This window comes from Panthera uncia (genome assembly GCF_023721935.1).
Source record: "Panthera uncia isolate 11264 chromosome C1 unlocalized genomic scaffold, Puncia_PCG_1.0 HiC_scaffold_4, whole genome shotgun sequence".
Taxonomy (NCBI): Eukaryota; Metazoa; Chordata; class Mammalia; order Carnivora; family Felidae; genus Panthera; species Panthera uncia.
In genome coordinates, this window is record NW_026057585.1 from 76,118,083 (window position 1) to 76,131,246 (window position 13,164).

The following is a 13,164-nucleotide window of genomic DNA, read 5'->3' on the forward strand; positions in this document are numbered from 1 at the left end:
GACTGGCAGTAGGATTTAAATTTTTTTTTTTTTTTTTCCATTTAAATTCCCTTGGCAACATCCCAGCCCTGTGATACATCAGCCCATGCTTTAAATCCTGGGATGGGGGAACTCATGACCCTCCAAGTCCGCCCTTCTATGGAATGAACGACTGCTCCATCTTCACCGCACAGGACGGGCATCTATTAGGCACCTGCTGCATACTACACATTTCCTACAGCTGGGTTCTTTTAGGCAGTGGTGCAAGCGGAATAAAACGGGGAGGGTGGCTCTGGGTAGGGCACGTCAGGTCCTAAGTATCTCCTTGATGTCAGGCTCTTCTTGACACCACAGCAGATGAAGGGAAAGGCAGAAGCCTCAGGTTTGGTGACTGAACTACTTGAAACGAGTAGCCTTTATTCCAAATGCTGTCACTGACCACAGGATCCTTCCCCCATCAATCACTGTCAGTGCTAGGTGAGTGGGGCTAATGACCCGTTTTTCTCTTCTGCCACTAGTTCCGTGTTGGTCATTTTCAGTGTAGAAAGAATTTTAGGAAGGCAGATCTGCCAGAGCCTTCGGATTCTGGGAAGCGAGAAGCACGATCGTTGCATTCATTACTCGCGCCCCTGCTTTGTTCCTGGCCAACGAGCTCTGACACTACTGGCAAACTACAGATACCCTGGATTCTGTCCTCCCGGATGTCAATTTCTTGCTCATGGAACAAAGGTGTTGGGGGAAACCTGCTTGGGGTGGGTCAGCTATGCCCTGGATGCTGAGGTCAGGGCCCCTTCTTCAGACGTCAGATTGTGCCTTAAGGATGGGTTTCCGCAGCTTCTGAGGAAAGCAGCTGTTCGAGGACCCCCACTTGATAGCTTCAGCTCCCAAACAGTCTCTAGTCCAGACAGCACAGCTTGGAGATGACAGGCAGGCTGAATACTGATTAAAAACAAACCCACTATTTATTGAAAACAGGTACCTTTCAGTAGCTCGAATTAGAACAGCTTAGGGATGCCATTGCTCAGGAACACAATATGCACAGTCTCGGGAAAGGGAGAATAAAACAACTTAAAAGGAATACAGCTGCAACAGGACTGGATCGCTAGGAGGGCCACGCAGCAAAGTAACACCAGGTAGAACACAGAGCCACACGTGAGATCCCAGTGCCCTTGAGCCCGGGGAGGGAACTCTCAGCAACCCTAGTTTTGGACCTCATCTCATGATTCTTTGGGGCGGAGGTGCTGGCTGGAGCACAGGGATCTTGGTGCTGACTCTGATTAACTAGTCAATGCCCGGAGGACAGGCTAAACATGGGGAGTGAGGCCATCAGGCAAGTTACACCTGCCCCCCAATGAACCCCGTAAGAGGAAGCAGTCCCTTCAAAGTCTGTGAACCTGGCAGGGACAACTGGACTAGAGAGAGCTTGGAGACGGTTCCTCTGCAGCCGGTCCCATAAAAACCCTAGACTAAGCTAAGCCCTAGAATTGTCTTAGCCAAATTCCTACCAACTAGAGAGGTAGAGAAGCCAGACATGGAAGCTGCCTCCAAACCAATTTTTGGTCTTCGGTAAAGGGATAAATACAAAACACTGTTCCACAAGTCGGCTTGGAAAAGCCTACTGGGCACAGCGGGTAGAAGATCCTGAAGGCCCATTTAGTATCCACCACAGGAGGAAGCAGGGATGGGGGCCGGGGTGAGATGTGCTCTGCTGTGGTTACTGCCAGGATACATCCCGTCCTGCTGTCCTGTTCCCATCTGTACAGTTCCTCCCAGCTTTCCGGATCTGTCCTCCCATGGCCCAGAGCTCACGCTTCCCTGAGCTTAAAATTCCCAGCCTCGAGCAGAGGGTTCTCCGACGAGGGGGAGCAGGCGGTCTTCCTGGGAACATGAGCTGCTCTCACGCCACCTCCACTGGGATAGGGGCGGGGCAGAGAGGATGCTGGGTTACAGGAGGCAGAAGGTGGCAGCTCAGAGCAGGAAGGAGAATTCTGCCAGGAGAATGACAGGAAGTTTCGACTGCACGGATGCGGGAGGCAGTTGGGTTGGGAGGTGTGAAGAGCAAAGCTTTATCTAACCGATGGGGGAGCAGCGCGTCTCCCCCGCTTCCCAAATTCTCCTAGAGGAACACCACTCCCTGCTCTGGAACTTCACGCTCCAACAAACAATAAGCCTGAAGGGAAGAAGTTTCTTCAGGGTCCCAGAAGTGCCTGTTGAAGGTCCATCTTGTCAAGTTTGGCTTCTTGAGACAGCAGCCTCATTTGTGAGTCCGTATGCTGTTGCAGATCTGGGCCAGGCGGCTCTACAAAGGAAAGGAGGCGGGTCGTTGAGCGAACACGGCACCGGCCATGCTTGCCTGTTGGCCACTTCAGAGTCTCCTCGGGTGGCACCTGACTTGGGGTCAGCAGGTCTGAGTGAATCTCAGCCCTTCGTTCTCTACTCCTATCACGAACTAATGAATTACCTGTCCTGGACCTCCATTCCTCATCTGAACGAAGCAGTAAAGCAAGACCTCAGATGAGACAGTAGTGCTGCAGGCACAGCTAGGGGACGGATGTCACTAGGTTCGGGTAGCTGGGTACGTGTGGGATCCCAGCACGGGGCCCTCGTTCCACAGGACCGGGCTGGGAAAGCAGCTCCGCCCTTGCCCCCTTCCCTGGAGGTACCCTTCACAGACCCCCCCCAGTAGGGGGGCGCCTAGGGCAGCCGTGTTCGCACCAAGTGCTCCCATCCACCACTGGAGACCATGCTGACTGGACCACGGAGGCCCATCTGACCAAGGCTGAGCCAATTCGACGCCCTTCCGAGAACGTAAGCGGAGGCCAGAAGCCGGACAGTCAGTGCCAGGCATTAGTGAAGTCAGAGTTGCGGCTGCCTGAAGCCACACGCAAGCCAGTACTGAAGGAGGACACAGCCCGGAACCGAGAGCCCTGTGGAGAAGATGATCTGCCAAGGGAGGAATGAGGAAATGTCAGAGAAATGGGTGCGTGGGCCTCAAAGACAGAGACGCTCCAGGAACAGGTGCACCTCCATAAACTCCTGTCAAGGAGGGTCCCACTGCTCCGGAGGCCTGGCTGTTCGGCGTTTTCTTGGACTCCGTGGGACCCCTTGGAACAAGCCCTTCCCTCCCTCTAGGAGGTTTCCATTCCGGCAGTCAATCTGCCCTCACACACTGACACCAACTGCCTGAATGACGCAGAATTTTGATTCTGTTGTGGAACTTTTGTGGCAGGCACTCTGGGGTGGACTGAAGGTCAACCTCAATTTAGGGACAGAATTGCAGCTAAGGAAGTAGGATTATGGTTAAAATCCCCTGGGGGAAAGAGGACAACACCGTGCTAAAGATGAAGCCCAGCCCCCAAAAGACAGTCCCAAGTACGGCTAAACTAAGAAAGCCGTTGGCAGCATCTTGCGCGCGGAGGGTTACGAGACTCACGGAGAGTTTCTTAATGTTTCCCAAGGCCTCTGGGTCCAGCTGTGCGATGTCCATCCTCTGCAAGTCACTGGCCAATAATCGCATGCTCTGTGTGGAGGGCAAAATGGGTTCAACCTCCATGTCCCCTAGGGCAGGGCCCTCCACCCAGTGTCTTAGTGTGCCCCAGGGGTGCCCGTGATACTCCACACTTGGTGGGGGGTGGGGGGAGTGGCAAGGAGTGCCTTGAGGAGTCAGTGACATCAGTGCTTATCACTGGACCTTGGCTGGACCACCCGGGGAATAAAGGGCATGTACTTCAGCTTAGAAATGCCCTGCAGACACATCTGAGATACACCTTCCTTCCCTCCGAGGAGCCGAGGTCAGCAACTTCCTCTACTCAACCCAGAGAAACGGGTATCAGCCTGCTTCAGAACCCCTCAGAGTTCTACAGAGTGGAAGACACAGCTCCTGGTCCCCTTTCTAGACTAAGCACATACCCCAACGGTGCCTTCCTCTGCGTTCCCTTTAATAACCTCCCGTGTTGCACACATCACATAATCCTGTTCTTGACGGTGAACCTATCTTGACTACTGAACAGCTTCTCGAGAGCGGGGATCGTGTTGTCTACACCTTGGGCCTGCCACAAGGCAGCTGGGCAAATGTTAGCTGAGGAACAAATAGGAACATGGAGCCGGGCAAGGATCCCAGCCTGGGCCTCTAACCTGGGCGAGAAAACTGGGTTCTGAGTCCTGCAGAGATGTGGAGATCGGCATCCATGCCACCCCACGGACTGTGGGGGTGAGAAGTGGGTGATGGGCCCAGGACAGAAGGGCTGAGCGAGCAGCGTGGTGGCCTGGCATCCCTCGGAGACACTCACCTCTCCACCGCCCACCGGCACCGTGAGGAAAATCTCTTTGCTGTCGGCAAGAGGGCTGCCATTCATGGAGATATTGTAGATCCGCTCTCTGGCTGCTGGAGTGCGCAGGCCCGGGGTCTTGAAGACCCTACAAAGTGGGAAGATCCCCGTCAAGATGGCTTGGCAGATTGAATGACATGAGGCGCTGTGAACCCTTGCAGCCCCCATCTGGCCTCAAGCTGTAGTTTTCAAATCCCACATTTCTAAGAAGGCGAGTTCTAAATTTAGGGGAAAAAATGTCTTTTTAAACAGTAATGACTAAACACAGCTGGAGAAGGGAGGCTGTAATTATCAAACATACATCTAGCCAAAGTCAGTTCTTACCCACGGAAATCTCAGGTCCAAAGCTCTGTATGGATGCCAGTCATCCATCCAGCCACAAAGCCAGAAATAAACTATGGTTAGTGCATTTCCAAGAGTGGCTAAGTGCTTCCATCAAGAAGAGTTTTCTGGGGTCAAAAAAGGAGGATCCAGAGACTACATCATATTAATTCCCAACCTAACCTTCTCGAGACAGTTAAAATTCTGCTACCTGTTTTTCTCTACATGTCCTCTGCTATACGCTCATGTGAAAACCAGTTCAAGAGTGGGAATTAAAAGTAGAAGGCTTCCTCCCTCTCCTCACCCCAGAGATCCCTACTCTCAATTCCTTATGTCTTCCAGAAACGTTCTATGTATATAAAAACAAATGGGATCGTCTAGGACACGCTGTTCTGCAACGTGCTTGGAGACGCCCGTGATCACGAAGCTGTCACATCGGCACACGCACATCCACTTTAATGGTGAGATGGCACTTCCTGTCCAGTTGACCAGCCTGCTGGAAGACACTGGCTCAGAGCCTGGGTTACGTTGGTCTCCCGATGTGACGTGGTGTCCACTGTCACTCTTACCAAGGGTATAGGAGAGTACCTACCCAGTTTTAAAAACTACGTTTCCTGGTCAGAATCAGAAAAGACCAAGAATCACCAGAGGCTTCCTAGTCATCAGAGGCAGAATGTCCTCCTCCCTCTCGTCAAAGAGTCATTCTGTCGCTGAAATCAGCTAACCTGCACCCAGGGGAGGGGCAAACACTTGGAAGCCGAGACGGCTGCCCTCCTCCAAGAGCGCTTTGCCAGGCCAAGGAGTCGAGTGTTTTCTCGCACACCCTTCTTTGCTGACTGATGTTAACTGCTGGGTTCCCACCCAGACGCAGGCACCGCTCCCATCACTCACCTCGAGTCAAACTTGGGTGTCAAGCCTGGAGTTGGTTTCACCATAGACAACTCCAACCGGCCCCCAGCTGGGGTGACAGTGTTACAGTGGCTGGACCTGCAGGTAAGAAGTGGCCATGAGGCGCGCAGTGACAGCAGCAGCGTGGCAGGTCACACGCAGAAGGCCCCGATCATGTCGGGTACTGTCCCGAGCACCTCACACATGCTAGTTCGTGAAGCTCCCCAACAACCCGGGAAACACGGCTGTTATCCTTGCGTACGGATGCAGACTCCAGAACACTGAGTCGCACAACTTGGCCGAGATCACACAGCCAACTAGGGCGGAGCCAGCGCTCTGAAGCCGAGCGGCCAGCCTCCAGAATCCGACTTCTCAGGCTAACGGGACAAGAGGAAGGAGGCACCCTCTCAGCCCCCGGTAGGCCTCTTGCCTGGAGCTCGGCGGCTGGAGGCATGAAAACAAACGAACCAAAAAAGTGGGGGAGGACAGAGAACATGGGCGGAACTGGAGAAATGTGCTGGGTCAGTTCATTTCTAGAAGCCCCTCCAGCTTGGAGACTCAAGTTCCACTGGAGCACAGGCCACGAGAGCCCTTTCACCCCCGATTTCTGCCACACTGAGTGGGTCTCCCCAGTAAAACCAAAACACACAATGAAGTTTGGAAAACCCATTACCTTTTGCTTTTGCCTTTTCCTTGTACGGACTGGGTTCTCTTCTTGGACGGAGGACACCTTTTGACCTGGATTCACAATCAAATGAAACTGTGATTATAAAAAGCCCCAAAAGGGGGAAAGGTAAGGGAGGGGTAAGAAAAGTAGGGGAGGGGGAACCAGCTCTGGAAAAGGAAACTAACACCGAATATGAGGTCTGCTCCCAGAATCAAGTTGCCTTAGGTAATACAGAACAAAACTGACCAACTAAGGCCTGGGTCTTCAAAGCAGAGGGTTTTGACCAAGATTAAAGGGAAATCTCTTTTGAACTGACTTGGCCTGGCTTGCCCCCTCTCCATCCCCTCACCTCCCCGTCACTCTCCCATTAAGTGCTGCTGTGAAGGTCACTCAGGCGGTCCCAGGTGCCCAATCTAAGGAACCCTCGGCAGTCCTCACCCCTCCCGAGTCCTCAGGGGCACCTGACAAGGATCACTCCTTACCTTCTGACAATTCTCTCCATCCCTGTCCTCCACCCCACCTTCCCCATTTCTCTGGCTGTCCCTGTGCAGGCTGCCTCATGAGGTCCTCTTTCTAGCATCCCTCCAAGTGCCCATCCTCAGCCCCCTCTCCACGCCTTCCCTGCACAACCTCACTGACACCCACAATGGGAGACAGTGGGTCTCACAACCTCCTACTGCTCCCTGAGCTCCAGGCTGAAATCTCGGATAAGTGTGGAACAAAAACTGGGACAGTGGCTGCTCCCCTTCACTGCTCTTCCTCCCATGTCCCACCTTCCACCCATGATGGCTGCCTGAGCTAGAAACCATTTGATCATCCCTGCTTCCTCCCTTCCTCCACCAAGCTCACTCTCCCTTTTAAAACATTATGTCAAAACCGTCCTTCTCTTTTTATAGGCTCGGTGTCTCCGTTTAAGAATTACAATGGCCTCCCAACTGGGTTCCTTGTCTCCAGTTTTTCCCCTCTCCCATTTACCCTGCATATTGTTCTGAAATACCAATCTGAAATGACCAACCTGGTGGAATGGAAACTTCCAAGCCTGGTACACAAGGCCATTCGTCGTCTGGCCCTACTCTATGCAGATCACCCTCACAGCTTACATCCTTGCCATCCCAAACTGCTTCCTGTTCCTTAAATGGAACTTTCCTATCTCCTTGTGGACTTCCCTTCCCTTTCTTTTCCAGCTAGTGAAATCTCCCTCACCTTTAAAGGCCTGGTGTATCCTAACCAGGGAGGTAATAGCTTTGATAGCTTCCTCTTCTATGTTCTATGTACCTTACACACACATCTATGATTGCTTTTGTTTTTAGCCATTTAAGTGGGATCTTCTCTACTAAACTGAACTCTGGCAGGTAGGGGTCGGGCAACAGGATATTATGTATTTGTCTCCTGTCCTCTCCCAGCCTCAAACCTGAGTGCCTACTTACTCTTGCAGTTTGAAGATTCTTATTTTTATTTTCTTCTTCTTCCTCTTCTACTATCATTTCATCCACTTTTATTATCTTTCGTGCTATAAGAAACAGTTTTAACAAAGTGATATTTCTCATAGGAATAAACTTTAATGTTTTCATGTGTTTTTTTTTTTTTTTATGTTTATTTTTGAGAAAGAGAGGCAGAGAGAGGGAGACACAGAGTCCGAGAAAGGCTGCAGGCTCTGAGCTGTCAGCACAGAGCCCAATGCAGAACTCGAACCCACCAACCGTGAGATCATGACCTGAGCTCAAGTCAGACACTTAACCGACTGAGCCACCCAAGCATCCTATCATGTATTCATGTTTCTTATAGGAAATGAAACTTATGCAATCTGAGGTTGTAATTAAGAAAAAGACTTTGAATATACAAGATGACTTTTTTTAAAAAGAAGGTTTAGACAGAGGAAACTAACCAGACTGGTTAAAAAAGCCCACATGATGCCCAGCATTCTGGTAAGAGCACAGATGCTGGGGTCAGCCAGACTTGAGCTTGAGGCCTGGTCTTAGCACTAACCAAGTCATGGGGCTTTTAGTGTGGAGCCTCAGTTTCCTCATCTACAAAAGGGAATAGTCCCTTCCTAGGGGTATTATGAGACCTGGAATGTGCTTCACAAGAGGAGGGTCTTTGTTACTCCCTGTACCCCCAAACTCTAGAATTGTGCCTGTGTTTACTAAGTGTCTGTGGAATGAATCAATGTAAAAGCCTTTTGGACAGTACTGGACACATGTCAGAAGTATTGTTTATTACAATAAAATATTATTTACATAGATTAGAAAAAACTTTCTGAGCATTGCAGCTGCTTGGTGATAGTAGTGTCACTGCTAAATATGTACAACCACGAGCCAGACAATCTTGAGCAGGGATTCCACAGAGAAAATTCACACATCTAATCATGAGGGGCAGGGGATGAGACTAGACAGCTTTTTATTTTCTGACACATTAAACAATATATTTATCTTTTTTTTTTTTTTTTTTTTTGGAAGCAGCACAATGTAGTCAAAGTCCAATGGTCAAGGGAGCACAAAAAAAAATCTTTACTGTTGGATGACATTGGTCCTGGTGTGTTTGGCTCCCAGGGGTGAAATCAAAAGAGCCCTCCCCTCCCCAACCACATAAGCAAAACTGGTGGAACTCAGAAGAGAAACTAGTATTACCTAAGTGTAGAGATAACCCAGAGTGACCTAACAGATTGTAAATGTGCAGGTGAGGAACTCTAGGAATACCCCAGTCCAATTATGTCACAATCTCAGCAACGCAGCACTGGAATGGGACACCGGCGAGTGAAAATCTCCTGCCCCCCACACCCTACAAGGCCGAGATGGAAAGCAAGATGGACTAAGAACCGGACGGTGTTTCTGGCCCTACCCAGCAGGGAAAGCGCGCTGGCGGGCAGCCCCAAATCCAGGCCATGGGTCAGGCCTATCCTCACAAGATTTGGATGCGCTGAGCTATGAAAGCTTAATGACAGTGACTTAAAATCCATGACAGAGCCCAATGTGTCCTGAGTCCATGCTCACTAACCACAACCTGCTGTCCCTCCAGGACGGCCTCTCTCCAGGTGTATGTGAGATGATTTCACGAAGCAGGTCCCTGAATCCAGGAATGTGGGATGACGCAATGGGACACCGGTCCTTCTGCAATTCTCTTAACCTTTCTGGTCACACGGGAGCTCCTTGGCTGGCCTTACCTTGTCCCGTAAGGCCTCTCAGTCCCGCCAACCTGTTTAACTGGGGGAGCCAGCAGGCGGCCAAGGTCCCCACGCAGCTTTCCCGCTCCTTCCACTCTCACTGTCACTCCCACATCACTGGGAGTCTGCTCCTATCAGTCCTGCATACAATCAACTCAATGAGGCGGCCAAAATCACATTATCGGATTTACAAGACGGAAGACTGGGCATTAGAGGGAAGAGGCTTTACCCCCGAGGCCTCTCTGAGCAACCAGCCAACCACCCGAGCCTCCACTCTCTCAGTTCAACAAAGGGTTTTGAAAAGTACTCACTTTTGGCAGATTTCAAGGGTGTCTGAATAGCTTCTGCTGTTAGTTTGTTTATTTCTGTGATATCCAGGTCAGCCTGTGACAAACACAGCCAGAAAACACCAGGCATATTCCATCAACTACGAGGAGTATTTTAAGACTCGAAACAATTAAAAAAACATATTATTCGATACATACAAAGATTGTTACATACTAGTTATAACAGATATGGTGAATTCCCATAAATGCACTGTACCACCTAAGACCTAACACATTGCTGGTACCTTGCTTCCAGCTCTGTATTCTGCCCTGTTCTACATCCTTGTCTCCCCTCAGAGGTGACCAGTTTCCTGTCATTCCCCAGAGATAACCACTATCCTTTCATTTACTTAAAAGAAAGCACGTGTAAGTTTTTACAAGTGTACATGTGCTGAAGTAATATTTTACTTGGTCTCATTTTTGACCACTGTTTGTAGTTGTAGTTAGTTTTCACGGCCATGTAATAGCCCACTGTGTGACTCTACCAGAATGAATTTGTCCAATCTCGTCAACAGTCTTTTGCTATTACCAGCACTGCTACTCTGAACTCTCTTCTACGTGTGTCTGATGCACATGTTCAAATTTTCTCTTGGCTGTACCCTCAGGGATAGGGCACTGGAGGGTTGTGGGTACACAAATGTTCAGCCTTGATATTATGCCAAATCATGTTTCAAAGAGGTCACACTTGATTACGTCCCACTGGCAAACAATACAAGATCCTGATGATTCACGTTCTCTAACTCGGTGCTGTATTAGACTTCTCTCTCTCTTGATTTTTTAACATCTAGAGGGTTGATAAGGTTTTCTGTTGTACTCCTGAGCCCTTCAAAAAGTCACCGTCATTCTAATTAAGTGTTCCCAGTGGTAACTACCTATAAGGATGAAAACAGCCACGAGCAGGCATGATCCTATACCTTTCCTTGTAGGGTACGTGTAAATATCAGAAGAGTTGTTACAGACTAGGAATGACGCTGGCTTCATCTCTAGATGGGTGGCAAATCTGTGGAGTGCTCAAAGAAGGATTCTGAGACTGTCCAATCTTAGTAAGAAACAGCACTGTAGATTAGTGATGTCTGAAATGGCTAATGGAATAGAAAGTAGTGGCCAACTATCTGCCATCCCTAGAAACAACTGGCATGTTATGAAGGTATCAGTGGTGGCAGGCCACTGATCACCTACCATGCAGAAGAGTTAACAGGCCCAAGACTGATGCCCATAGGAAGGCCTGTTTGCGTGGCTGGCTGGTGGCTTGCATGAGAACTTGGATTTCAGGGTTCCCACCATCCCTGGTTAAGAATGGCTCCTCTGGGCCTAAGCTTTGTACAAACACCATGACTTACGTTGCATAGCTGCTTTCCTTCTGGAAGTCTGGAATTTTGGTACGTGCTAGGCAGAAGATGGCTATGTGACCAGCCCCCAATAAAAACTCTGGGCATGGAGTCTCTAATATGCTTTTCTGGTAGATATTATACATGTGTTAAATTAAGGTGTCTCATGTGACTCCACTGGGAGAGGACTCTTGAGGGCTTGCGCCTGGTTTCTTCCGGACTCTGGCCCATGTACCTTTTCCCTTTGTTGATTTCCCTTTGTATCTTCGCACTATAATAAATCATGGCCATGAGAATGACTATATGCCGAGCCCTGTGGGTCTTCCTGGAAATAGTCTCAGGAGACCCCCCCACATACCTAATAATTATGAACTTTGGTACCAAAGTATCATTTCTTCCCTGAGTTTCAAATCATATTAGCTAAGGCTACAATTGCTTTTGACTTGGTATGATGACACTGGCTATTTCATGTAACATTAGAAGCTCTCTGATTTGTAGTTCTGTATGTCTGATTAATTAAAAAGAGGGTGATGCATTAGCTAATGAGTATAATTCACCTCAGAGGTTAAGTCTTTTGATACATTAGATTTGGGTGTGCAGATGGGGGGAACATAGCACAAAGAAAAAACCAGGACTGAGAACGTTTTACTAGCTCTTGATTTTTTTCAGTTATCTCCACTCCTCTCCTATAATATTCACCCCCGAACTCTCTAGCTTTTTTCTGACTGAATAACTGGCTCTGAAATACCTTCAACTTCTGAGGCCAGTGGAGATCTGCTATTCAATGCTACTATATACCCTTTATAGTCAGGTCCTTTCTAATCCAAGGGATTCTGATCAGTGCACAGAAGGATGTAGATTTTTGGGTTCGCTTTGTAAATCTGATAAAGGTTGTAATACATTTTCTCCCCAGATATACTACCAATGCATGTATATACACACATTGTTTATGTATGATGTTAGAGTGCTCAGGGTCTCTGTGAAGCCCATTTATGGACTAGTTCCCAACACTGTACAACAGAACTTTCTGCAAGGATAGAAATGCTCTATTTCTGAGCTACCAATACGGAGCCACTAGTCATGTGTGGCTACTGAACATCTGAAATGTGACTAGTGTGTCTGAGGGACTGAAGTCTTAATTTTATTAATTTTAATTGATTAAAATAGCTACCTGTGGCTGGTGGCTATTGTACTAAACAGTGCAGATTTAAGATCTAAATTATTTTGCTTCCCCATCTTACTCTCTTCAGTCCTGATAGTGATGCTGGGATGAAGGAGGTGAGAGGGAGTGAGGAAACCTGAAAGTCCCAAATAAGAGCATAGCTTCTACAGTATGACATGAGTCATACTGAGCAGGAGTCTCCTTGATACCTAGCGGGCCAGGTCATTAGGTAATGGCCCAGGGGCTTAAAGAAACTTGGAGTTGAGGCTTCTACTTTGCCTGCGGAGGTCAGGGCAGGGCTGCCAAAAAAGAACTGCCTCCTTTTGTAGCACCTGAAACTATTTGGGCCTTATGGACTCAACATTGGATAACCATAATTTTTCAGTCGCCATAAACAAAACAGATCCTCTATGAAACCTCTTCCACAGTAAGCACTCACTGGTTGGACTTTGTGACTGGATTAAACTTAAAAACTAACCACAGTTCCCAAATAGGACAACACTTACTGTTGCTGCCTCTTCCAGGGCCTGTTTGTTTCCTCCAAGGGCTTTAAAAAGAACATTTTATTTAGTTACTATCGGATTTTAATGATAAACCATCTTCCCTGATATAACCAGTTATCTGTCTAAAACTGGACCAGATTAAAAGCCCTTGGTTCAACATCAAGGACATTCACAGACCAGTTTTAATTTTTCTCCACGTTAGACTGGCCCCCTCGTAACATATTCCACGTTCCACCACCCCAAAGTTCTTATTTTCCAAATGTGCCTCTGCCTCTTATGACTCACTGCCTTGGTACTATTTCTTCTACCAGAAATACTCCGCTGTGCCTGACACATTTCTAATTCATCTTTCAAAACGCAGTTCAAATCCAAAACTCTGTTTATTTTTCTGTCACAACAGATTGCTGCAAAGTGCTGAGCTGGTTGCTCATTCTCATCATACCCAGCAACTACTCAGAGCTGTTTAAGGGTCCACCCTGCTTTAAAATTTTTTTTTTTTTTT

General features: G+C 48.5%; 1 protein-coding gene across 1 annotated transcript in view; it reads right to left on the reverse strand.

Annotated features, from left to right (window-relative positions):
- Positions 1-922: 922 nt before the first annotated feature.
- The window catches only part of CDCA8 (cell division cycle associated 8), a 15,458-nt gene continuing 3,216 nt past the window's right edge, over positions 923-13,164 (reverse strand). The window contains exons 4-11 of the mRNA XM_049617465.1: positions 12,666-12,706; positions 9,655-9,727; positions 7,611-7,693; positions 6,190-6,254; positions 5,520-5,615; positions 4,269-4,395; positions 3,413-3,499; positions 923-2,278 (exon numbers count right to left, since the gene is read on the reverse strand). Of these exons, the coding sequence (XP_049473422.1) occupies positions 2,234-2,278; positions 3,413-3,499; positions 4,269-4,395; positions 5,520-5,615; positions 6,190-6,254; positions 7,611-7,693; positions 9,655-9,727; positions 12,666-12,706 (617 nt within the window). The 3' untranslated portion in view covers positions 923-2,233. The remainder of the gene's footprint in view (positions 2,279-3,412; positions 3,500-4,268; positions 4,396-5,519; positions 5,616-6,189; positions 6,255-7,610; positions 7,694-9,654; positions 9,728-12,665; positions 12,707-13,164) is intronic.